Source organism: Chiloscyllium plagiosum, unplaced genomic scaffold, assembly GCF_037043375.1.
Source record: "Chiloscyllium plagiosum isolate Xiang-an unplaced genomic scaffold, Cpla_swu_hap1 HiC_scaffold_4, whole genome shotgun sequence".
NCBI lineage: Eukaryota > Metazoa > Chordata > Chondrichthyes > Orectolobiformes > Hemiscylliidae > Chiloscyllium > Chiloscyllium plagiosum.
The window spans coordinates 140,923,986-140,951,774 of NW_028270142.1; the positions used below are offsets into that span (position 1 = coordinate 140,923,986).

At 42.3% G+C, this 27,789-nt stretch overlaps 1 protein-coding gene across 2 annotated transcripts in view; it reads left to right on the top strand.

Annotated features, from left to right (window-relative positions):
• The first annotated feature begins 296 nt into the window (after window positions 1–296).
• trappc8 (trafficking protein particle complex subunit 8) overlaps window positions 297–27,789 on the top strand; it is a 148,333-nt gene continuing 120,840 nt past the window's right edge. For both annotated transcript variants that reach the window (XM_043687639.2, XM_043687640.2), the window contains exons 1-2: window positions 297–576; window positions 5,710–5,904. In XM_043687639.2, the coding sequence (XP_043543574.1) occupies window positions 420–576; window positions 5,710–5,904 (352 nt within the window). In that variant the 5' untranslated portion in view covers window positions 297–419. The remainder of the gene's footprint in view (window positions 577–5,709; window positions 5,905–27,789) is intronic.

The window sequence follows — 27,789 nt, forward strand, 5'->3', positions numbered from 1 at the left end:
GTCCTGGAACGTGATTGACAAGACAGCGGCTGCAAGAGTACGCATGCGCTTTCCTGTGGCGGCTGGGAAGGCGGTGCATCGCATGAGGGCGACCCCCGGAAAGTGATTGACAGGACGGCGATGACCAGTGTACGCAGGCGCGTTCCCGAACGAGGCGGGAAGACGTGACGCTGCGTGAGGGCGAGCCCTAGAAAGTGATTGACAGGATGGCGTACTGGGCGGAGTGGGCAAGCTCTCAGCCCGTCGTGAGGGGGTGGGGCAGAGGGCAGCTGTCACGTGACGCGGCGTCGGGAAGGCAGGGAGACTGTGTCCAACATGGCGGCGCTTGGCCTGTCCTCCTTCCCCTGAAGGGAATCGGTTGTCGTCTCGCCGATATAGAGCAAGGGGAGGGGAGCGCCCGGTCCCTGAGGGTTCCGGGGATGGCTCAGTGCGTGCAGAGCGTCCAGGAGTTCATCCAGGACACCTTCGTGCCCATGGTGGCCGTGCTGTGCAGTGAGGCCGCCGAGAGCTCGACGCGGAAAAACAACCTGAGTTTCGCCGAGCTGGTCAGGCCTTTCTGCCGCCTCACCTCTGAAGGTGGGTTTACCGGGCGGGTTGGATGGAGCCAGTGACAGTGAGTTAGGAAGAGGCCTTTTCCCAGGGCTTGTAGGTATCTAGTTATTCCCTTCCCCTGTTGTCAGATCCCCGGGCTCTGCCTCCCTCACTCTCCGTTACCATCAACTGTCTCTGGGCTTCATTCAGCACCTTTCACCCCACACTCCCCAACTTCCACTCAGTCGCTGAAGGTTTATTTACCTTTCCGTGACTGTCACCGACCGGCCACACTAAATAAACGTTTCCGTTCTCCGCGTTTCCCTGCAATGCCTGCTGCTGAAAGTCCTGGGAATGCTCAACAGGTCTGGCATCAGAGAGGGAGGAAGCGTTAATATGTTTCACTGCGATGGCATTTCACCAGAGCAGGGGGAAAAAAAGTTATCCATGTCATGGATTTGTAGCAGGGGACATAGGCTGCGCTGTACTTTCACTCTTTAGGTTAGAAAGCTTTGGAAGCCTGCTGAGTAAACAACCGATCAGCTTTTCAGCTGACTCGAGTAAATTTTGTTCTGTACGGAGGTCCAATGGCGACTCTTGCATTATACTTCAAATTCAAACACTCCTCTAATAAACTCGGGACTGAAGCTGACCAGGCCATCTTGTTGCTTGTATCGTGTACGCTTTAGTCCTATGTATTGTAGTTGAATCGATTTATACTTGAAAAGAGTGCATTGTGGTGCAGTTGTATGTAGAGTGGAAGCTTCTGTTTTGCAGGTATCATTGTTGCTGAGAGAAACAAAATTGGGGAGGATATATAATGTTTTGTTATAGTGTATTGGTACTTGATATAAAATAATCATGAGTTTCAAACTTCTCCCAATGAGGAAGTGGCTGCTGTGTGCATAAATAACAGTTCATGTTTTTGCTTTTGTTAATAGGGATGTGTTTGTCAGAAATACTTCATTTGGGGTGATAACTGGAGTGGGGCAAGAACAGAATCCTTAATTTTAATTTAGTAAATAATACTCGTCGTGCATTGAGTTCAATAGGTTTACAAATTCACCAGTCATATGTTGAACAGATTGGTGTATGAAACTGTCTTTGTTGCCATACTGAGTTTCATGTCACAGTTTTGATGTAGGTGATTATCTTGATGCCTAAGTGTAACATGTAGCAGATGTGTGTCCTGGCGTTGATGTTTGTGTTAATGAATTCACTGGGAAGAAGTAATGTGCATCAGTTGCATTATACTGATATTTACAAGTGCTTGGAAACACCCTGCGTCCAGTGTCCATCTTGACATGGGGATTTATAATTTCAGGAGGAGGCAGTCTACTCTGCTTTTCAGTAAGATCATTGTTAATCTGATTTCAAATCCTCTTTGCTCCCTGCCTCCCATAACCCATTGACTCCCTTGTCCAAAAAGGATTTGTCTAAGTAAGCCTGGACTTAATTCACTGACCATACTTGTTTATTAATTCACTGACCATACTTGTTTATTAATTCACTGACCATACTTGTTTATTAATTCACTGACCATACTTGTTTATTAATTCACTGACCATACTTGTTTATTAATTCACTGACCATACCTGTTTATTAATTCACTGACCATACCTGTTTATTAATTCACTGACCATACTTGTTTATTAATTCACAAGATGTGGGTGTTGCTGGCTAATCCTGCAGTTTATTATCCATCCCAGATAGTCTTTGAGAATGTGGCGATGAGCTGCATTTTTAACCTTTGCAGTCCATTTGGTGGTGGTGCACCTGTAGCTCTGTTAGGAAGTTCTAGGGTTTTGACCCAGCAAAAGTAAATATATTCCCATTTCTTTGTAAGTTGGGTTGATTGGCTTGGAGAGGTACTTGGTGTTGTTTGTGTTCCCATGTACCTGCTGCCCTAGTCCATAATGGTCTTGGATTTGGAAGATACTGTTTAAGGAACTATGATTTGCTGCAGTGCATTGTGTAGATGCTACATACTGCTTTTGAAGGAAATGAATGTTCGAGATGGTGGATGATGTACCAATCAAACAGGACTGCATTATCCTGGATGGTGTCTACCTTTGAGTGTTGGATCTTCATTTATGCAGCAACTAGAAAACATTCTGTTGTACTCCTGCCCTATATTTGTAGATGGTGGGTAGGCTTTAGAGAATTAGCTGAGTTACTTGATGCAAAATTTCCAGCCTCTGGCCTGCTGTTGTAGCCAGAATATTTGTTTCTGGTCAATAACCTCTAGGCCGTTTTCTGAGCAAGTGATTATTGCAGACTATAAACCGATTTGAGAGAAAAGAATTTTCCTGTTTCCTTCTTTAAAGTCCTCATTCTAAATTGTTTCCCCTAGTTCTAGTCTCCCTGACGAGTGAACCTCCTTCTGATATCCACCCTGTCAAGTCCCATCAGGATCTTGTTTGCTTCAATAATATAACCACCAGTTTCTTATTGGTTAATGAGATTTTATTGATTGCTTATCTGTCGTTCAGGCGAAGGTGGTGGTACATTGTCTGTTAACTGAGTGGCTGGCTGGGCAATTTTAGAATACAGTTGAAAGTCAGCCACATTGTTTGAGACATATCTAAGCTAGAATAGGTCAAGACAGCAGGTTTTCTTAGTTGAATAACAGTAATGAAGCAGATCTATTTTTATAATCTGCAAGCTTCATGTACATGATAACTGAAACTAACTTTTTATTCCAGATTAAGTAAATTTAAGTTTAAATTCTATCAGCCAATGTGGTATTTAAATCTGTCTTTGAATCATTAATCTTGACCTCTGGACTACTAGTCCAGTGACATTATTGCAATGCTACTATCCCCCATCATCATGCTTTCATCATTGCTGAGTCAATCTTGAAGACTCCCTTCATAACAGCACTTAATGTATGTACACTGTGTTCTTCAGGACTTCCTGAAGGCAGGTCACCATCACTTTCTAAAGCATTATGTGCTGACCACGCTTGCAATGTCCCATTAATAAATGAAAAAAATGGCAGGCAATGCTCAGTCTTATGAATTATAAATAGATCTAATGAACAAATGCATAAATTTTGCAGAATTTTCCACTTTCATTAATTTATTCTTGCATTTAGTTCTCAAGTTTCAGGATCCTAATGGCCTAATATGCAACTATAAATTTTGAAACCTATCATAAGGCGCAAGCTATTTGATTTGAATATTGTCAGCTGTGCAATCTTTGTATATGTTAGGTACACGTTTCTGTAATGTATGTTTTTGTTTGCCTTGAAGAATCTACTATTATATTTAGAAAAACACGAACTTAAATGCTTTCTTAACTCATTTTGCTTACCAGTCCAGATTGCCCAGGAATTGTGCACAACTGTGCCCTTTTTGCATCCCCTTTAAAATTGTGCCATGTGTTTGCTCTCCAAGTTCTTCTTCCTAAAACAACATAACCGTGTCTTAAATGTAGAAAGTTAAATGGATGATCTGGAACTATAGATATGCACTTGGACTTTCCACAATGCGTTGACCATGTTTCCCACAGTTACGTGTTTTTTGCTTAAAATCCTGGACTTTTTTCAACTTTTGAAGGCTACTTGTACAGCTGTCCATTCCATCTCTGGGTGGTGTGAGGGGAAAAAAAACTAGATAGTCTAAACAGTTGTGAAAATTAAATTTTTTTCACATTTAGAATTTCTCTAATTCTTACAAGCATCGATCATGACAGTTACATTCCATGCTTGACTTTCTTTGACACTTAATCTTCCTTGATGCATGATTCATTCAGTTTTTTTTTGTTAGACTGACTCTTGTTCTCCTGTTCATTCTTATCTATGTTAATAGTCATGATATCATTTCTAGCTGCACATAGTAGAAATTGCTTGGTTTAATTTATACAATGCAGGAATACAACATGCTACTGTCTGGAGTTTGTGCATTCTCCCGGTGTCTGTGTGGGTTTCCTCTGGGTGCTCTGGTTTCCTCCCATAGTCCAAAGATGTGCAGGTTAGGTGGATTGCTAAATTGCCCATAGTATCCAGGGATGTGCAAGCTAGGTGAAGTAGCCAGGGGAAATGCAGGTAATAGGTTTAAGGTGGCAGGGAGGGACTGGGTGGGATGATCTTCAGTCGATTGATGTGACTCAATCAGCCAAATGATTTGTTTCCATACTCTGGGGATTCCATAATTCTACAATACTGATGCATATTATTAACTTTACAGCAAACATACACCATTTTTTTTTAACTTTAGGCCCAATGCTGCTTATACATCAGTGGTTGGATGCCAACGTTCTCTGTAGTCTTGGAAAGAGGTGTCCTCCACATTGTCCAGTATCCAGCACTAAACCAATATAATAGAAACTGATTGGTTATTGTCACTATCGCTATTTATAGGAGCTTATGGTGCTTTGGCAAGTTGATTATTCTTTTACCTGCATTGCAACAATGCCTGCGCTTTTAAGATTGTTTAATTGGCTGTCAGATTGTCTTGTACAACTGTCCTGAAGAATGCAATTATAAATATCTTTGAAAGGCAGAAGCTTTATAAATTAAATGGCACAATGTTTGAAGGGGATACATGTGCAGAGACTTGGGTGTTCCCACACAAATCTTTGAAGATGGTAAGACATGTTGAGAAAACTATTTTGAAAAGCATGAGGAGTCCTAGGCTTCTCCATGTACAGGCATGGAGCACCAGATGCAGGAAGCTGTCCTAGCTTGTTGTAAATCCTTAGTGTGTACTGACTTATGAGAATCGTGGGTACTAATAGGTTCATCACCTTTGAGTGGGGATGATTATACTGAGATTTAATCTTCAAAATGAAAAGTTTAAGTACAGAAGGCGCACCTATTTTCAATGATTGAAAGGTCAGGCACTTCAGTTTTTATATGGAATGCACTGCTTGAAAGGTGGCAAAGGCAGGTTTAATTGTAATGTTCAGAAAGGAATTGGAGAAATACTTGGAAAGATTGTGTAAAGTGGAGTGAGCTTGTACCATTATTCTCTCAAAGAATAATTAGCTGAACGTCCTTTAGTAATGATGGGGTCTCACGTGTCCATCTGCTTTGTGTATGAGACTTTTATTTCTGTGTACTCCAGGTAGGTATATAATCAGCATGTAATTGGAACATGCAATGTCAGGCTACAGTGAGCAGAATGTTGCTTTCATCTGTTTAGTGAATTTTTGCTGTTTTTCCTTTCTGCCTAGTTCATATGCGAGATCCTAACAACCAGAGCCATGTTATTAAAAACCTGAGGATCAATGTTACCGGAATTGTTACCCAGCCGCCACAACAGACTGCCATTCGGAAATTGTTAAGTGAGGTGGTTTCTGCCAGTCAACCTGCAGAAGGATTGGTTGCTAATGTGATTACAGCAGGAGATTATGATCTCAATATCAGTGGTAAGCCCTCTGTTTCATGTTTACTAATTACTTTTGCCTGTGAAAGACACCAAGTTGTGGAAGGTAATTAAAGTTTAGATTTAGTTCTTAAGAGTTGGAAATTCAAACAAACTTGATTAGCTGAGTTTTCCTTATGTTTTTCAGTGTCTGTATTTATGAATTTGAGTTGCAATTAGAGTGTAAGTTTGCAATCACTAAGATAGTTTGGGTCCTGAAATTGGGTGGGCATTCTCTGTAGTAGTACTCAGCAACTGTAAAGGGATTTGTAATAAATGTACTTTGTATAAATGCTTCTGCTAAGTTTTGTCATTGATCAGACTAAAATGCAAAGTGGATGATTCATTAAGCTTGTCCTATCCATCCTGTTTAAGGTTGATTGAAATAGCCATGAAATTATTTTAGTGTTTGCTTCAGGTAAAAAAATTGAGGAGCAAGCTAACCCGTGAGAGAAGATTCAGATAGTAGTGACTTCTATTGGTTGGAAAAGGGGCAGGCCTTCACTGACCACTCCTCACCATACCTCTGGAGTGCCTTATTTTGGGTCACCTGGGACAGAGGTGGTGGTGAGTGAATCAGTGGGCCGCCTTGTTCACTTGATTCCAGGCCCACCCAAGGTGGTTGTCTGAAGGCCCAGGTTGGCCCTTTTTTTTAGATGAGAATCCATTTGAACATTGGGGCACAGACAGCCTCGCACCTTCAATGCATTATCTAAGCTGACATGTACCTATTGTTAAAGTTCACTTGAGAATGTAACTTTAAGGAAGTTTTGGCATTTACATATGGAAGAACTGAAGCCAGCATGGTCATTTTAAAAGATGAGACACTTAACAAACAATCCAGGTCTTTTTAAATATATAATTTCAGTTACATCACTCTGTAAACTTTTGTTCTAAATTCTGTGTCCTATGATCTTATACTCCACAGCCACCAGATGAAGGAGCAGCGCTCAAAAAGCTAGTGCTTCCAAATAAACTTGGACTATAACCTGGTGTTGTGATTTTTAACTTTGTCCACCCCAGTCCAACACCAGGACCTCCAAATCCTGGTTGGAAGTGGTTCTTTGGAGATGATCACTGTGGCTTGGCTCTGGATAAGGAGCATGTAGGTCCTGTTGTAAATCTCGAGGCTGTACCCAATTGGTTAGACTAACTCAAACCTTTGGATGATCAGGACAATATGAATGAGTGCGATGCTTCCTTTTGTTCTGTTTCTGGTTTGCTTGACTATGTCACTACATTGATCTGGTGTAGCTTTATTATGGACACCATAGAAGTCAGGAATAGAGAAATCCAAAAAGACTGCTATCCAGGAAGAGTTGTGAAGAACAAGATCTGTGTGAGGCAAGAGTTTCTTTACCAGAGCACCATGGCACATTAGAATTTGTTTGGGGTTTAACACAGTGCATTGCACAGAGATATTATAATCAACTTTTTCAGTCATAAAATACCTGTCCAATATGTAGGGATTAGGACTGTGCATCGTTGTATAGTACCAGTGATTTGATAAATTCATTCTTGTACTGGATATTTTATTTTTCCTAGTATGTTACAGAACATAACCGTTATAAGAGTATGCCCGAAAGTAGGTTAGCAGTCGGCATCAGAAAGTTTGCCGACTGTACGTTTCCTCCTGAAGGAATGACGTCCCATTTCAAGCAACTTCATTCTTGCCTCCAATCTCTTGTCTCTGTGCTTTTTAAAAACATCGTCGTCCTACAGAGTTGCTCTGAAAATGATTAAACTTACCAAGGACTAAAATCCTAAAAGCTGGGAGAGATTCTGGAAAGATGTTGCCACAGAGATCAACCTCTTTATTGAATGAATTGAGCAGTTATAGCGCTAAGGGAAAAATGGTATGACTGGTTTATACTTGTCTAATTACTGTATTTTGTTTCCTGGCCATATAACTGAATAGAAGAATTATTTTAAATTGTTATGAATCAATATAGCACCCTGTCACAAAATCTTATTTTTATAATTGATGTGTCTTGCTCAGGATAGTTCCTACAGTGTCAAGTCAAAATGTATGATGTCTGACCTACAGACAATATTAGCATACTGTATATCCACAACGATGCTAGTGATCTTGCAGGTGGATCTTCTCATTCTGGTAGTTTTGTCTTTATAAGGTTGTGGATCTTTGTGACCGGAATACAGAACGTTTATGTTTATGTTTGTGTTTGGAATAGGATCCAAGGTGGTGCTGCTAGTTGGTCTTGATCCTTTTTTGATTAGTTAATATGACCATATGTATGTTGATCAAAATTTGTGTTTATTGGCCACAAACCTTTCGGTTGTCACAATTTGTTGGTTTTTGCCATTGTAAATTTGTGTCTGATTTTCAAGTTTAATTTTATGAAGAAATAAAACAGCCCAGTATGAAATAACCCATTGTTTGTTTGGGAGAGAATGTCTGTAAACTTCCCTGAACTGAAAATTCCTAACCTTTGGAAATGTCATTTTCATAAAAATTGCAAGATTATTTTGCAACTGTGGAATTTTTTTTTTTGATTTCAAATACAATACTTAAAATTAAATGAAGGTAACTGTTCTGTTTGATGGCCCAGACTTAGTTGTCAGTGGTAAAGCAGTAGTGCTCCCCATTGATTTTAAAACAGGTCTGAAGATCTGATCACTGTGATGCAGACTTTCATTTTCACAGCAGTAGTTTAAACCGGCCAAATAAAGATGTAGAGCAGCAGAGATGGCAGGGTGAGCAGACCAGGAAGCGCCAAATCCCTTCATTATTTAAATTTTGAAATGTTAAAATTATCTTGATTTTAATTATAATCAATTAAAATAAAGTTTTAAAATTTCACATGTTTCTTTAATCACAATGGAAAAACTTAACATTCCACAAGTAGAAAATTAGCTTTTTGGGGTTATTGAACATGTTTAGTAATTAATTATGAAGTGTTTATGCAGTTTAAAAATACAGTTGCATTTTCTTTCAACATAATGTACTATTTTCAGGAGTTGTAAAAGCAAGACTAGCCACAGAAGAGTTGACTTTCTCACCAGTTGAGTGGGTTATAGTCTGTGGATGCCACAAAATTGTACCCATGTGAGAACGGCAAAATCACTGATAGCAATATTTGGACCTCCACATTACTCTACATGTGTGCACTTCCAAAGGTGCTGTCAGATCCAATGAAGTGTGCTGAAGGTTCATAAAGAATTTTGCTTGTAAGTTTTAGAAGTGCAGAAATTCTGTAGTATTCAATTGGATTTGCATTTCTATATTGTGCTGAGATAATTTTTACATTTTTGAGTTCTAAGTCGTGGCAACGTGTCTGGAAATGGTGTTTTGAGCACTAAGGCCCACTGGCGCTCCGTGTTGAGGGCTTGAGGCACTGTTTTATTTGTGTGGCATGTGACTGGAGGAGTGGCAGGGGTGGTGTCTTGTGTGCATGACTGTAATGTAAAACCTGGTATAAAGGCAGGACCGTTCCCTTGTTCAGAGAGCCTCCTTTGACGCTCCGCAGGCATCTTGAAGAGTATTAAGTGATCCTCCAAAAGCTTGTACTTGCTAAAATAAATCGTAGTTGTTCACAGAAATTGGCATATTGCAGTTGCATCAAGTGTGTAAGAATCTCAAGAAGGGAACCTCAGATTTGGCGACGAGAGTGGGATTCCAACATGTATGGAGATCCTAGGCAGACTAAGTGATTACCTGCATGACAATAATTTGAGATGGATGGGCCCACTCGGTGAGATTTATCTTGATCTCTCTTACGAACCTATCGTCGACCCCTCTGGACTCTGTAATGATGGAATCTCATTGAGGTAACTTGCGCACTTGTACGCCAATGAGTTTGTCGCATGGAGGTTAGAGTCCCCCTGGAATTTGGAGGTTAGAGTCCTCGAATAACAAGGTTTGAGCCCTGGTACATAAGATAAAGCATAACAGCTATGTCTGTCTTAATCACCCTGCCTTAGACCAGTTGTTAAGAGGGGAAATCCGCCACGCGCGGGTCAGGACCCTAAAGTGGGTGTGGAGACTGAGGACACTGAACTAGGATATAGTGATAAGTTAGAAAATTGAGACTTAAAAAATGGGGCAGAAGTGGAATAAGTCGGGTGTCAGAACCCGTTTGCATCAGTTATACCAGGGTGACTCCCAAAATGAGAAATGGTTCAGGTGCCCGTCAGGATGTTTTAAGTTTAAAAAAATTGGGCAATGAAATTTGGCTTAGGGGAAACTTAGGACATAAAAGTTTAAAAGCAGAGGAGACAATTTGGAAATGTAATGCAGAGGCTAAAGTGAAGGCTTTAATGTCTGCGTGGAGAAAGACTGCTGTGGAAAGGATGAATAAATGTAAACAGGCCAGCTGGGAGAATAATGCACGCCAAAGAGGGATTAGAGTGTGTGATTGTGAAGGAAACCCAAAGTCTTTGGAGGTGCAGAAGAATCTGTGTCAGGCTTGATATAAGTAGAGATGAAAACAGGAAAAATTGAGCAAGGAGAGGCAAAATAAGAAATCAGGTATGAAATACCAAGCCAGACAATTAAGTGGGAATAAAATGGAGGTACCTCCTGACATATCTGGTCTGCCAATAATGTTTCAAAATAATGACTAGCAATGGTCACAATACAGATTTCTGACCTCCTCAGGGACACCTATTCACTATATGTCCTAAATCTCCTCAAAGCCATCCTCCTCCAGAAGCAATTGTGCCATAATCAAATGTGCTGCCCATGTAATGGATGGTATGGACATCAGCAATGGCAATTCCAGAGCTGATTGAGCTACCAAAGACGCGGCAACAGCTCGCAATTCTGTTGTCCTCTGTGAACTGGTTGGTGCTAAATCGATCACCTGCCTCCAACAACGAGCATACCAAGCATTGTTACTGTGCAGCATTTACAAAGGGGCCCCTCTGACCCAGAAAAACGGATGTGGAAGATGCGTGGGTGTTCAAGTTCTGCGTCAAAAGGCCTCTAGATCACTCCAGTTTGCCAAGTGTGTATGCCTGATGCTTTGCTATGTTACCAGTGCTTATTGACTATCTTCATACTGATACCCACCTTGGCAAGGAGGGAAAGAGAGAGGAAATGCAAAGATACTTTCAGCAGGTAACATCGTCTCTAAAGTTTCTCCATTCACAGATAAAGCATTCCTTTGGCCTACTGCCTGCACCTCCACAACCTGGTCCAAGTCCCACTCCACTTACCCAGCTCCCTGGAAATGTTATCCATTGTGCACTCAGTGCCAAGTCACATTCCTGGGAACCTTGCTCACTGCCTCTGATAGACAATTGATCCCAGAACGTATCGCTTTGTTGCATTTGACAGCAAAATCGGAGCAGAAGCAGCAAAGAATGCATTAAATGGCATTTAATTTGAACTCAAAAATCCTTGTGCACTCCAGTTGGAATTTGTAAATGCGAATGAAGATAGCCAAAAGCAAACTGATGGCTACACCTAACCCCACAAACATGCGCCCTGCCTTGGGAGCACACTTCATTACACAAGACCCCTATGACCTTGCAGAAACAGCACTGATCTCTGCATCTCCAGAGGCCTGGGCTCCCTATCCACTGTACCCAAAAGCACTGACCCCTGCCATTCCACCTACTGTGTTCACCTACTGTGCTGCTGCACTTCATGCTTTGATACGCTGGTATCCTCCATCTGAGGCATCTCCAAGGATGCAAGTCTTGTCAGTTTAAAGTATTTAACTGCCCTTATCCAAGAATTCAGATTTCTCCATGGAGTGATACGCAGGACAGACTGGATTTTGTTTTCCGGTTGGACTTTACTGAAGGAGATTTTGAATAACTGGCTTGTTTCCACTCAATTTGGAGGGGGTATAGTGGTCATTAAGGACTAGATTTAAAAACTTTACTGGTGAACACTTTTTTTTCCACGTGGGAGTATCCTGGGGATTCTATTTACGGTGTGGACTAGTAATACTTGTTATCATCGTATGTTGTGTGTCAATAACTTGCTTATATACTGGCTGTCAGATTCTTATGAATAAGCTGGTAGCACCTTTTTCAGCCCCATTTAGTTGGTTATCAAGGAATGATAAAAGAAAGGAATGAGATGTTAAAGGGTTAATTTGTTCTGCTGACTTGTAAGAGATTGGATGTCCCAGGGAGTGTTTTTCTGTCTTGATCACCTTATGTTGTTTTTTGTGTGGCATGTGACGATAGAACATAGAACATAGAAGAATACAGCGCAGTACAGGCCCTTCGGCCCTCGATGTTGCGCCGATCCAAGCCCACCTAACCTACACTAGCCCACTATCCTCCATATGCCTATCCAATGCCCGCTTAAATGCCCATAATGAGGGAGAGTCCACCACTGCTACTGGCAGTGCATTCCATGAACTCATGACTCGCTGAGTAAAGAACCTACCCCTAACATCTGTCCTATACCTACCCCCCCCCCCCCCCCCCCCCCCTTAATTTAAAGCTATGCCCCCTTTTAATAGCTGACTCCATACGTGGAAAAAGATTCTCACTGTCGACCCTATCTAAACCCCTAATCATCTTGTACACCTCTATCAAGTCACCCCTAAACCTTCTTTTCTCCAATGAAAACAACCCCAAGTGCCTCAGCCTTTCCTCATACGATCTTTCTACCATACCAGGCAACATCCTGGTAAACCTCCTCTGCACCCGTTCCAGTACCTCCACATCCTTCCTATAGTATGGCGACCAAAACTGCACACAATACTCCAGATGCAGCCGCACCAGAGTCTTATACAACTGCAACATGACCTCAGTACTTCGGAACTCAATTCCTCTACCAATAAAAGCCAGTACGCCATATGCCTTCTTCACCGCACTATTTACCTGGGTGGCAACTTTCAAAGATCTGTGTACATGGACACCAAGATCCCTCTGCTCATCCACACTACCAAGTATCCGACCGTTAGCCCAGTACCCCATCTTTTTATTACTCTTACCAAAGTGAATCACCTCACACTTAGCTACATTGAACTCCATTTGCCACCTTTCTGCCCAGTTCTGCAGCTTATCTATATCCTGCTGTAACCTGCCACATCCTTCCTCAGTGTCTACAACTCCTCCGACTTTCGTATCATCCGCAAACTTGCTCACCCAACCTTCTAACCCCTCCTCCAGGTCATTTATAAAAATGACAAACAGCAATGGTCCCAAAACAGATCCTTGCGGAACACCGCTAGTGTCGGCACTCCAAGATGAACCTTTGCCATCAACTACTACCCTCTGTCTTCTTCCAGCCAGCCAACTCCTAATCCAAACCTCCAACTCACCCCCGTATTTTTTGCAGTAGTTCTACCATGGGGAACCTTATCAAACGCCTTACTAAAATCCATATACACCACATCTACTGCTTTCCCCTCGTCCACCTCCTTAGTCACCTTCTCAAAGAATTCAATAAGGTTTGTGAGGCACGACCTGCCCTTCACAAAACCATGCTGACTATCCTTGATTACATTATTCCTATCCAGATGTTCATAAATCCTATCCCTTACAATTCTCTCTAAGATTTTGCCCACAACAGAAGTGAGACTCACCGGCCTATAGTTACTCGGGTTATCCCTACTCCCCTTCTTGAACAAGGGAACCACATTTGCTAGCCTCCGATTTTCTGGCACTACTCCTGTAGACAACGAGGACATAAAAATCAAGGCCAATGGCTCTGCCATCTCCTCCCTTGCTTCCTAGAGAATCCTAGGATAAATGCCATCAGGCCCAGGGGACTTATCTATTTTCACCCTTTCCAGAATTTCCAACACCTCTTCTCTACATACCTCAAAGCCATCCATTCTACTTAATTGTGACTCAGTACTCCCATTGACAACAATGTCCTGTTCCTGATTGAATACTGACGAAAAGTATTCATTCAGTGTCTCCCCAATCTCTTCAGCCTCCACACGCAACTTCCCACTACTATCCTTGACTGGACCTATTCCTACCCTAGTCATTCTTTTATTCCTGACATACCTATAGAAAGCCTTAGGGTTTTCCCTAATCCTACCAACTAAGGACCTTTCATGTCCCCTCCTTGCTGCTCTTAGCTCTCTCTTCAGGTCCTTCCTGGCTACCTTATAACTCTCAATCGCCCCAATTGAACCTTCACGCCTCATCTTTACATAGGCCACCCTCTTCCATTTAACAAGGGATTCCAATTCCTTATTAAACCACGGCTCCCTCACACGACCCTTTCCTCCCTGCCTGACGGGCACATACTTATCAAGGACACTCAATAGTTGCTCCTTGAACAAGCTCCACATATCAATTACACCCTTGCCTTGAAGCTTACTTTTCCAGGCCACACATCCTAAGTCATGCCTCACAGCATCATAATTTCCCTGCCCCCATCTATAACTCTTGCCCTGTTGTGCACACTTATCCCTCTCCATCACTAGAGTAAAGGTCACCGAATTGTGGTCACTGTCCCCAAAGTGCTCACCTACCTCTAATTCTAACACCTGGCCTGGTTCATTACCCAGAACCAAATCCAGTATGGCCTCACCTCTTGTTGGCCTATCTACATATTGTGTCAGGAAACCCTCCTGCACACATTGGACAAATACTGACCCATCTAATGAACTTGAGCTATAGCTTTCCCAATTAATATCAGGAAAGTTAAAGTCCCCCATAACAACCACCCTATTACTTTCACTCTTCTCTTGAATCATCCTCGCAATCCTTTCTTCTACGTTTCTAGGACTATTAGGAGGCCTGTAAAAAAACTCCTAACAGGGTGAGCTCACCTTTCCTATTCCTAACCTCAGCCCAAACTACCTCAGATGGCGAGTATTCATCCATCGTCCTTTCCACAGCTGTAATACTATCTTTGACAAGCAATGCCACACCTCCCCCTCTTTTACCCCCACCTCTGACCCTACTAAAACATTTAAACCCTGGAACCTGCAACAGCCAATCCTGTCCCTGTTCTACCCATGTCTCCGTAATAGCCACAACATCGAAGTCCCAGGTACCAACCCACGCTGCAAGTTCACCTACCTTATTTCGTATACTTCTTGCATTGAAGTATACACACTTCAAACCACTTTCCTGTTTACAGGCACCCTCCTTTGAAATTGATGCCATGTTCCTAACCTCCCTACACTCCAGGTCCTGCACCCTAAAGCTACAGTTTGGGTTCCCATGCCCCTGCAGAGTTAGTTTAAACCCCCCCCAAGAGCACTAGCAAACCTCCCACCAAGGATACTGGTGCCCCTCAGGTTCAGGTGTAGACCATCCTGTTTATAGAGGAGTGCAAGGGGGTGGTGTCTTGCGTGCATGACTGACTGTGATGTAAAACCCTGTATAAAGGGAGGACGGCTCCCTTGTTCAGAGAGTCTTACTTGACACGCTCTGTAAGCAACAGTTATGATCCTCCAAAAGCTTGTACTTGCTGAAACAAATCCTGGCTGCTTACAGAAATTGTCATATAGCAGTTGCATCAAGTGTGTAAGAATCTCAAGAAGGGAACCTCACAGATGGGATAGGAGGTAATGTACAAGCAGGGATTAATGGTCGGTTAACAAAAAAGTAGGGCTAACTGGGTCATTCTCACATTGGCTTGTGGGGGTACTGCAAGGATCTGTATTTGGGGCCCAACCTGTTCACAATCGATGTCCATGATTTGAACGTGGGGACAAAATGTGATATTTTCAAATTTTGATACAAAGCTGTGTTGGAATAAATGTTGAGATGTTTTGGGAGGATTTTGAGTGAGATGGCAAGAACATGGCAGTTGAGAATATAATGTGGAAAAATGTGAAGTCATCTACTTGGAGAAACTGATGTGCAGTGTGTTTCAATGGTAAGAGGTTGGAAAGTGTAGCTGTATCAAGAGGCTGAAGTGTCTTTGTGATCAGTGAAGTCTAAGATACAGGTGCGGCAAGCTTTTGGGAAAGCTAATGGAATGTTGTGTTATTGCAAGAGGATTGGAGTACATATATAGTGAAATCTTTCATTTTATATGAACTTAGTCTGCACCTGAAATACTTTGAACAGTTTGGTCACCTTATCTCATGAAAGGTTTTTATTGCCAGAGAGGGAGTGCAGCAAAGCCTTTCCAGACCCTGGATTAGTGGCAATATGCTTATTTGGTGTCTATTCTGAGGAGGTTTGAAGGTCTCATTGAAACTTAAAGGGATACACAAGTCAGATGCAGCTGAGAGGCTTCCTTGTTTGGGGAATAGTACATTGGCAGGCACTTGTTTACTGTGGTGTCACCAATTCTATTCACAAGTAGCAAAGAAAATACATTTTTGTTTTGATGACCATGAATGCTGACTGTTCACCATTTATTGTATTGCAAAATTTTAGTTATGCTTGTGAATCTGGAAATGTAGAACCCTGGTCTGGTGGTCCAGAGAGCAGTTCAAATCCCACCATACCAGCTGGGAAATTTAAATCCCGTAATTGCTTACTCTGGAATCAACTATCACTTATAATATTGGAGACAGTGAAACTTCTGGATTGTCGGGGGAATAAAAGCATCTAGTTCTTTAATATCTTTTGGAAGGTAAACTTGCAGCACTTGTCGAGCCTATGTGTACCGCCAGATCTGCAGTTACATGGTCGATTCGTAACTCCTGTGAAGCCATTCAGTTCTCTAATGGTCAGTCGGTGTTGTGCTCTGAAATAAAACAAGACATCCAATGCAAGTAAATGCAGATATAAAAAGCTTTCAAGTCAGTCTGAACAAGTAGTGCAATCAGCATAAATTCTGAGAGCACTTTGGTCATGGAAAAACAGAGTTGAGGATTCAGATTTTTGTTAGAACTGGATGTTTTTAAAGACTTCACTCATGCTTACCTTCCACTGGTCCATCATTAGATTAGATTACTTACAATGTGGAAACAGGCCCTTCGGCCCAACAAGTCCACACCGACCCGCCGAAGCGCAACCCACCCATACCCCTACATATACCCCTTTTTACCTAACACTACGGACAATTTAATACGGCCAATTCACCTGACCTGCACATCTTTGGACTGTGGGAGGAAACCGGAGCACCCGGAGGAAACCCACGCAGACACGGGGAGAACGTGCAAACTCCACACAGTCAGTCGCTTGAGTCGGGAATTGAACCCGGGTCTCTGGCGCTGTGAGGCAGCAGTGCTAACCACTGTGCCACCGTGCCGCCCTGACTTCCTTTTTCTTCCTTGACTCTGCTTTTGACTCTTGGGGTGTGAGGCTTGTTAACCATCCAACCTCTCTTTGTTCTGCTCAAAAGCCAGTAACCAAAATGATTAGCTACATTCATCTCTCGACAAATGCCGTGAGACTTAATTTCCAATGAGTAGTCTATTTTCAAACATGAGATCTGTTTTAAAAATATAGAATTTTAGTGGGGCATGTTGAAATCTCAGCAGAGACTGAGCTATTTCAAGCTGTTATTTATGATACACCAATTGACAGTGATTCTGTTAACTGTATTCATAATTAATGTGTTTTATTCATCTGTGGGATTTGGGCACCTCTACACCACTTATTAATAAACCTGAATTGCTGAGCGGGCAGTTAAGAGTCAACCACATGACTGTGGATTTAGAGTCAAGTGTTTGCATGACCAGATAGGGAAGAAAATCTGCCATCCTTAAGGACATAGGCGGCATGGTGGCTCAGTGCTTAGCACTGCTGCCTCAAAGCACCAGGGATCCAGGTTTGATTCCAGCCTCTGGTGCCTGTGTGGAGTTTGCACATTCCCCCGTGTCTGCGTGGGTTTCCTCCCACAGTCCAAAGATGTGCAGGTCAGGTGAATTGGCCATGCTAAATTGCCCATAGTGTTAGGTGCATTCGTCAGAGGGAAATGTGTCTTGGTGGATTACTCTTCGGAGGGTCGATGTAAACTTGTTGAGCCGAAGGGCCTGTTTCCACACTGTAGGGAATCTAATCTTAAAAAAAACATTTTAGGAACTAGACTCATTTTTAATGACAATTGCAGTGATTGAAGTTGCTGTGCGAGCTTTGTATATTTCAGTTTTTCTAAAATTGTATAGAAATTTCACTTATGGTGGAATTCCATTAAAATTTGAATAATATTATTAAAAAAGTTAATTTTAATTTGGTGCAATCGTGATAGTGCCTCAATCGTTTGCTCTTTTCTGACTGTACTTGAATTAGGAAATTGTTAAACCTCTGTTTTACTAGACTGTGGAGACAGCTGATGTTGCAGGAGCTTGTCATTTGGAAGTAGCCAGAGAGCGGTTTATCAAAAATGCAGATTTGGTGACCGTTTCTTTGGTTGGAAACTGAACAATCGATGTAAGTCCACTGAATATTTTGTGCGCAGCATTGGAGTGTTTAGTACTAAACCTGATGTGGTTTGTGGTTAAGTATATTCACTCAAGTTTGCAGTTTGTTTGAACAGTACATATGACAACAAACGTAAAGCCTATTGATTTTCTATGGGCTATGTTAGTCAGAAGTTTGCCAAGCTCCATTTCTGAAGAGTCATTTGAGGATCAAAAATTAAATGGTTCAGTCATTACAAACATAGTGAGTAACAGAACAGGAATTTAGTATCAAAAGCTAGCTTTCTGTTTTGCAGTTCTGTTTTTGTGAAACTGCATTATTGGGCTGTTTTTCGGTTGTTTCATTTTCAGTCAAGGAAGTTTTTGAAATTGGTTTTTAGTTGTCAATTTTTGACTGTCTAATTTCTCTTTAAAAATTATAATTTCAATGATCATGTGGAAGGAAGTGCCACATTCTGACCATTCCATATGCAAATAAGTTTCTAATCTCTCCTTTGATTTTTTTTTTAGATTTGTTTTAAAATTGATTGACTTAAATTTATGCCCTCCCGGTCATGTAGCCTTACAAGATGGAATCAATATTTATGTCATCAGTTCTATCAGTTGTCTCAGCTCCATCTTCTCGCAGGGGAAGGGGATATCCTAATGCTATTATTGCTAGATTATTAATCCAGAAACTCCGCAAAGGGCTTTGAATCCCACCACAGCAGATAGTCATACAGCATGGAAACCAGACCCTTTGGTCCAATTCATCTGCACTGACACTTCGTATTTATCCAGATGCCTTTTAAATGCTGTAATTGTACCAGCCTCCACCACTTCCTCTGGCAGCTCATTCCATACACGCACCACCCTTTGTTTGAAGTTGTCCCTTAGCTCCCTTTTTAAATCTTTCCCCTCTCACCTTAAACCTATGCCCTCTAGTTTTGGACTCTCCTATCCTGGGGGGAAAAAACCTTGACTATTCACTAATAAACTTCTTCAAGGCCACCCTGTGACGCTCCAGGGAAAAAAGCCCCAATCTATTAAGCCTGTCCCTATAACTCGAACCTCCAATCCCGACAATATCCTTGTAAATCTTTTCTGTATCTCAAGTTTAACAAAAAACCTCCTACAGCAGGCTGATCAGAATTGTAGCTGAAAATGTGTTGCTGGAAAAGCGCAGCAGGTCAGGCAGCATCCAAGGAGCAGGAGAATTGACGTTTCGGGCATGAGCCCTACTTCAGGAATGAGGAAAGTGTGCCAAGCAGGCTAAGATAAAAGGTAGGGAGGAGGGACTTGGGGGAGGGGCGTTGGAAATGCGATAGGTGGAAGGAGGTTAAGGTGAGGGTGATAGACTGGAGTGGGGGTGGGGGCAGAGAGGTCAGGAAGAAGATTGCAGGTTAGGAAGGTGGTGCTGTGTTCGAGGGTTGGGACTGAGACAAGGGGGGAGGGGAAATGGGGAAACTGGAGAAATCTGAGTTCATCCCTTGTGGTTGGAGGGTTCCTAGTCCCCAAGTCCCCCCTCCTACCTTTTATCTTCGCCTGCTTGGCACACTTTCCTCATTCCTGAAGAAGGGCTCATGCCCGAAACGTCGATTCTCCTGCTCCTTGGATGCTGCCTGACCTGCTGCTCTTTACCAGCAACACATTTTCAGCTCTGATCTCCAGCATTTGTAGTCCTCATTTTTTCCTGATCAGAATTGTAAACAGTATCCCAAAGGTGGCCTCACCAATGTCCAATACTAAATGTTCTTGGATTTAAATTAAATGGAAAAAAAGTTTGGAATTGAGAATCTGCTGATGACCATGGGACCATTATCAGAAAAACTCATCTGGTTCCCTAATATTCTTCAGGGAAAGACATCTGACATCCTCAGCTTGTCTGGCCTACATGTGACTCCAGAAGCTCAACAATGTGGTTGAATCTCAATTACCCTCTGAAATGGTAATAACAAAGCATTAAGGTGTACCAACTGCAACAAAGCAATGGAACTGGGAGGATAACATGGCCTCGACCTAGGCAACTGAAAAGACAACTGCAGAAACAGCCCTGTCGATCCTGCAAAGCACTCTTTACTAATGTTTGGGGGCTTGTGCCAAAATTTGGAGAGCTGACACACTTACTAGTCAAGCAAAAGCCTGAAGTTGTACAGAAGGTATGGTTCCACAGGTATGCCCGTCTCAGGCACCACCACCATCTCTGGATATGTCCTGTCACACTGACAGGATACACCCAGCAGGTCCCCTAGCCTTTACAGTGGTATACAGTCAGGAAGGCGTTTCCTTGGGAGTCCTCAACTTGATTCTAGACTCCATGAAGTCTCATAGCTTCAGGTTAAACATAGTCAAGAAAATGTCTTGCTGATTATCACTTACTGCTCTCCCTCAGCTGATAAATCAGCTCCTCTTCATTGAATGACATTTCGAGAAGCACTGAGGGTTGCAGGGGCACCAAATGTACTCTGGGTGGAAGATTTCAATGTCTTTCACTAAGTGGCTCAGCAGCAGTACTATTCATCGAGCTGGTTGGGCCCTTAAGGGCATAGCTGCTAGACTGGGTCTGTGGCTGGTGAGGGAATGACATATTTGATCATCTTACCAACTGCCAATTGCAGAAGCATCTGTCCATGACATTATCAATAAGAGTCAACACTGCTTGTGAAGATGAAGTCCTACCTTCACGTTGTACCACACAATAAAATGGCAGGTGTTCTCAATCATTTCTAAATGGCTCAGACGAAAACTAATCCAGCAACTCAATCCTGGGCATCCATGAGGTGCGGGGGGCCGTCAACAGCAGCAGAATTGTACTCCAGCACAAACTGCAACCTCATGGCTCAGCATATCTTCCACTCGACCACTGCCTTCAAGCCAGGGAATCCACCCTGGCTCAATGGAGAGTGCAGGAGGACAGGCCAGGGCGAGCACCAAGCATACCTGAAAATGAGGTGTCAACCTGGTGAACCTAACAATCCAGACTATGTATGTGCCAAACAGCATATGCAGCAAGTGATCGATCTCACAAACAGCAGATCATATCTAAGCTCTGCAGCCCTGCTACATCCAGTGTGAATGATGGTGTACAATTAAACAATTCATTGGATGATCCATCTCTGACTCTTCCATTGGTGCCCAGCATTACAAATGGCAGTCTTCAGCCAATCTGATTTGCTCCACATGATATCAAGGAACAGAGGGAGGCACTGGATACTGTAAAGGCTAGGGGATCTGACAACATTCCAGCTATAGTGATAACGACTTGTGCTCCAGGGCGGCACGGTGGCACAGTGGTTAGCACTGCTGCCTCACGGCGCCAGAGACCCGGGTTCAATTCCCACCTCAGGCGACTGAATGTGTGGAGTTTGCACGTTCTTCCCGTGTCTGTGTGGGTTTCCTCCGGGTGCTCCGGTTTCCTCCCACCATCCAAAAGATGTGCAGGGTCAGGTGAATTGGCCATACTAAATTGCCCGTAGTGTTAGGTAAGGGGTAAATGTAGGGGTATGGGTGGGTTTCGCTTCGGCGGGTCGGTGTGGACTTGTTGGGCCGAAGAGCCTGTTTCCACACTGTAATAAAAATTTTTTGGGCGGCACAGTGGTTAGCACTGCTGCCTCATGGCGCCAGAGACCTGGGTTCAATTCCCGCCTCAGGCGACTGACTGACCTGTGTGGAGTTTGCACGTTCTCCCCGTGTCTGTGTGGGTTTCCTCCGGGTGCTCCGGCTTCCTCCCACAGTCCAAAGATGTGCAGGTCAGGTGAATTGGCCATGCTAAATTGCCCGTAGTGTTAGGTAAGGAGTAAAGGTAGGGGTATGGGTGGGTTGCGCTTCGGCGGGTCGGTGTGGACTTGTTGGGCCGAAGGGCCTGTTTCCACACTGTAAATAATCTAATCTAATCTAATATGCCACTCCCCTAATGATATCTACCTGACAATGAGAAAAATTGCCTAGGTATGTCCTGTACGTAAAATCCAACCCAGCCAATTACTGCTACATCAGTGGACTCTTGGTCATTAGTAAAGCGATGGAAATGGTCATTTGTAGTGCTACCAAGCAACAGTTGCTCAGCAATATCCTGTTTAGTGACAGTCAGTTTGCCTTTCATTCTCCTGATCTCATTACAGCCTTAACTGTTCAAACATTGACAAAAAAGTTGAATTCCAGAGATGAACTAAAATGACAGCTCTTGACGTTAAGCCTGCACTTGACTGTGTGGGGCACCAAGGAGCCGTAGCAAAACTGGAATCACTAGATATCAGGGAACAAACTGTTTGGAGTCATACCTGGCACATAAGTTGGTCATGGTTGTTCATCTCTGCTCCATGGTATCTCTGCATGGCTTCCTTAAGGTAGTGAACCAGCCCCAACAATCTTCAGCTGCTTCATCTGATCTTATGATGGAGGGATGGTAATTGATGTTTGATTCACTGGACAATGTTCAGATATGGACAGCATCATGACCCATCAGTTACTGATGCTGTCCATATTTAAATGCAGCATGATCTGGATAATATCCAGGTTTGGGTTGACAAGTGGTGAATGACATTTGATTCACAAATGCCAGGCTATGATCATTACCAATAAGAGGCCATCTAACTGTCACTTCTTGCCATTCAGTGGTGCTACTATCACTGTGTCCCCCACTATCAGCATTCTTGAGGTTGTCTTTGACCAACTCAACTGGACCTGCCATGTAAACACAGTGGCTACAAGAGCAGGTCAGAGGCTTAAATATTGCAGCAAGTAAGTCACCATCTGACTACCCAAAGCCTGTCCACCAACTACAAGGCACAAGTCTAGCCTATGATGGAATACTCCCCATTTGCCTGGATGGGTCGAGCTGCAACAGTACTGAAGAAGCTTGACATCATCCGGGGGAAAAAGTGGCTTGACTGGCTCTGCATCCAGAAACATCCACTCTGTCCACCACTGACGTTTAGTGGCAACAGTGTCGAAACGATGCACTGCAGAAATTTATTCAAGATTCTCAGACAGCATTATGCAAGTTTCATCTAGAAGGACAAGGGCAGCAGTTATATGAGAACACCACCACTTGCAAGTTCTCCTCAAAGACACTCACCATCCTGACTTGGAAAATATTGCTATTCTTTCATTGTCACTGGATCAAAATCCTGAAATTCTGTCCCATTAGAGCATTGTAGGCCAGCCCACAGCAGGTGGGCTGCAGCAGTTCCTGAGCGCAGCTCACCACCACCACCATAAGGGCAACCAGGTGTGAAGTATTGTGTTGTAGGTATCTTTACTAACTAGTTTACCAGCTCTCATGGTATTACTGAATATAGCGAACTGGTGAGTGAGTTAGGAAAAATATCTCTAGCACATGATAACTCTCATAGGGGTGGGCAGTTAATGCTCACTAGCCAGTGATATCCAGATGTCGCAAATGAGTTTTTAGATAAAAGCCCTGAATTTTATCCAAGCTGATGCCCTGATCATTTATTATTTTTGTGCAAATGGCCTTTTTATCAGCCTTGACTATTGAGTTTCTCCCTTGGGTGTGGCAGTGAACACATTTCAGGAGGCCCTTATTTTCTGTTGAGTTTGAGGAAATCCTGATGTTGGGAAAAATGCTATATCAGTAAACTTGTTTTTACACTTGGGTAGGGGAAATTCTAATTTTAAGTTCTGCACATTTGTAACAGTTATAAGTTGTAGAGTAAGTGTAAGAAAAGATATTTTTATAACCTTTGCAGCAAAGTGTCAGTATGAACCTACAAATTAGGAGTAGGTCACTCCATTTGATCCAGCTCTACCTTCATAAAGTGAATGGTAATCTGATTACTCCACATTCCTGCCTACTAACTTTTCACCCGGTGTTCAGGATGTATCTGCCAACTTCGTCTTTTAAACATTCAAGGAGATTGTTAACGCAGACAAAAATGCTGCTCATCCCTTTCTTAAATAGGTGACTCCTCTTTAAAAAGTGATTCCCATTCCACAATCTCTGACAGGGCAAATTTTTTGCAAGCATCTTTCAGGATTCCTCTGGGCTGTGTTTTTCAACCAAGTCACCTCTCAACCTCTGCAGGTGCAAGTAGAGAGTGTGGTGCTTGAAAAGCACAGCAGGTCAGGCAATATCCAAGGAGCAGGAGAATCGATGTTTCGGGCATAAGCCATTCATTAGCCCTTCCTGATGAAGGGGTCTTGCCCAAAATATTGGTTCTCCTGCTCCTAGGATGCTGCCTTTTCCAGCATCACACTCTCTACTCTGATCTCCAGCATCTGCAGTCCTCACTTTTTCCAAAGGTACAAGTCTAGACTGTACAAATCTTCCTTAAGAAAAGTTACCCCTTCAAAGGATTAGAGCTGAAAATGTGTTGCTGGAAAAGTGCAGCAGGCCAGGCAGCATCCAAGGAGCAGGAGAATTGCGTTTCGGGCATGAGTCCTTCAGGAATCCTGAAGAAGGGCTCATGCCCGAAACGCGATTCTCCTGTTCCTTGGATGCTGCCTGACCTGCTGCGCTTTTCCAGAACACATTTTCAGCTCTGATCTCCAGCATCTGCAGACCTCACTTTCTCCTTCAAAGGATTAATCTGGTATACCTTCTTTCAATTTCCAGTACAGTTGCATCCTTCTGTTTTAAGCAAGGAGACCAATACTGTACTCTAGATGTTGTTTCACCAATGCATTGTATAACTAAAATGGAACCTTCCTACTTTTGTATTTGATTGCCCTCAATGATTACATTCAATTAGCAGTCCTAAATACTCGCTGTATCTGAGGGCTGATCTTGTGCAGTTCATGCACTAGGGCACCCTGATCCCTGTGCATCTAAGCTGTGTTGTGTCTCACCATTTAGAAGATCTTGGACCATAAGATGTCTGAGCAGATGTAGGTCATTCATAGAATCTGTTCTACCATTCAATGATATCCTAGCTGATTTGATGATTTTCAACTCTACTTTCCTGCCTCCCCATAACCCTTGATTCCCCTTGCTGATTAAAAATCTATTGCAGCCTTGTATATATGTAACAGAGTCTACAGCCCTCTGGTAAAGAATTACACCAATTTATTACCCTCAGGAAATTCCTGCTTATCTTTCTTAAATTGTGGTCATATCATCTGAGCTTTTGTCTTCTGACTCTAAACTTTCCCGTAGGAGTAAACAACTTATTGACATCTATTCTCAAAGGAGAAAGTGAGGACTGCAGATGCTGGAGATCAGAGCTGAAAATGTTGCTGGAAAAGCGCAGCAGGTCAGGCAGCATCCAAGGAGCAGGAGAATCCTTCAGGAATCCTGAAGAAGGGCTCATGCCCGAAACGTCGATTCTCCTGCTCCCTGGATGCTGTCTGACCTGCTGTGCTTTTCCAGCAACACATTTTCAGATCTATTCTCAAATCCTCTAACAATGTGAGGTGTTTCAATAAAGTTTACTGTATTTTTAACTCCAACAGCACAAGGCCAACCAGCTCAACCTCTTCCCCCTTGAACAAAAATCCCTTATACCTCTCCAAAAGGAGAAAAGAAAACCCATTTGGAATTGTTGTTGAACAGAGTTTTACAGAACTCTGACAATGTAGGTATGGACTAGCACCAACACCAATGTACCTTGGATAAGGAGACCAAAGTTGTTAATTGCATTCCAGGTGTGGTCTGACCTGGATCTTGTGTAATTTTAATAAGACCTCCCTATTTCTATACTGTTAATTTTCAGAAGAACAGTCATTTGCCTTCCCTATGAGCTGCTAAACTCGACCTGCCTATATGCCTCTCTTGATTGTCATTCTCATGACTTGCCTTCACACCTATTTGTGTCACTTGTAAACTTTGTCGTCGTGTATTTACGTTCATCAGTATGTATTGTAAATGATTGTGACTCTTACACTGATCCCTGTGGTGTTCCACAGGTTGCAAGTTGCCATCCTGAAATGCCCCCTTATCCCAGTTCTGTCTTTTATTAGGTAATCAATGTTAATATATTACCTCCAATACTAAGTAGCCTTTTGTCATCAAACATCTTTTGGATTTCCAATACATTATAACTGCTAGTTTGGCTTTATCCTGCTTGTTACATTTTCTCTGAATAATAACTGTTAACTAATAATCAAAATGTGATCTCCCCTTCATGAAGTCATGTTGACTCTGCTCAGTTTATATTTTGTATTTCTAAGTGCTTTACTATTACATCCTTCATAATGTAGCCAAGCCTTTTTCCCTTGATTGATGTTAAGCTTACAGGCCTAAGCTAGCTGTTTCCTTTTCAGAATAAATGTCACATTATCAACTTTTTAATCCATTGCGACTTTTCAAGAAGATTTCTACCATTAAATCCATTATCTCTGTAGGTATCATTTTTAAAGACTGCTAATGCATTGCTAGTTCAGGCATCTTTTAGTCTGGTTATTCTTCTGGTTTACCTCTAATCTTTATCACATGTCTTTCTGTAAATTTAATGCTATCCTTACCATCCCTGGCTAACCATAGTTGACTATCCCCTTTTTAGAATCCACCTTCCTCATGGAAATGTATCTTTGCTGTGAGCCATGAACTTTTTTTTCAAATGTCTCTTATTGTTCCTCAACTGTTCTTTTTCTGCTAAACTCCTTTCCTAGCCCAACCAGCCAACTCTACCTTCATTCCTTTTTAATTACTTTTATTTAAGTTCAGTGCAGTTGTTTCTGACCCAAATTTCTCAGTATCAAACTGCAAAATTCTACCATGTTACGGTGGCTATTCCCTGCGAGATCTTTTTACTTTGACATTTTTAAACCTGCCTCATTACATATCACCAGGTCCCAAACAGTGAGATCCCTGGCTGGATCTGCATCACGTTGATCTAGAAAAATGTCCTGACTACACTTGAGTTCTTATGACATCTGCCAATCTTTCTATCCCAAAATGCATGAAAATAAATCAGCCCTAACTAATGTATTGCTTTAGTTACATAATTCAGACAGAAAACAACGTAGATTGTTCTGAGGCAAGAGACCTCTGCTCCCACCCGTAGTAATCTCTCAGGTTGATTAGAAAGGATTATCTCGACTGGAGAGGAATATTTGTATTCTGGAGGTGTTAGCACAATGCATTTTCTCATGTATGTTCATCAGCTGATCTTGTATGTTAATTCTTCATTGGTAAGGGGATGAAGGGTTGCAGGATGAAGGCAGGAGAATGGGATTGAGAAATATCAGCCATCGCTGAATGGCTAATTCTACTCCTATGTCTTATGCTGTATAGCGACTAAGCTGTGTGGTGAGCAGGATTGATGGTGTGTGGAGAGGTAATGCCATGTTTGTATAAATTTATTTTACTTTAAAAATGTTTAATTTAGTATTGTGAAGTTTTTCAAATTACTTTCTATAATGTTTCAATTTCTAAGCTACTTCTGATATAGCATTTACAATAGGTTAATGTAATTCACTTAAAGTTTTACAAATTCAGTTTTCAGGAGCAGAGCTATAACTCTAGATGGAAATTTAGTGTTACTTCTCGGCTAATTTTCTGTAGTGCTGTTTTAAAATGTTTTTAGGTAAATATGTGGGAGCCAGACCAGATCATCATTCATATCATTGAACACAATGCTTTAAAGCAATTGTGGACATAGCTCTCCTAGTTTGCTTTTCTGTTTGTCCACGCCTTCAAATTCCTCCCTCAAATTACTGTTTGTAAGTGAAAACACTTGTTATGCCTTTGTCATCTGAGATCATCACCTAAGAGTAGAGTAATGCTTAGG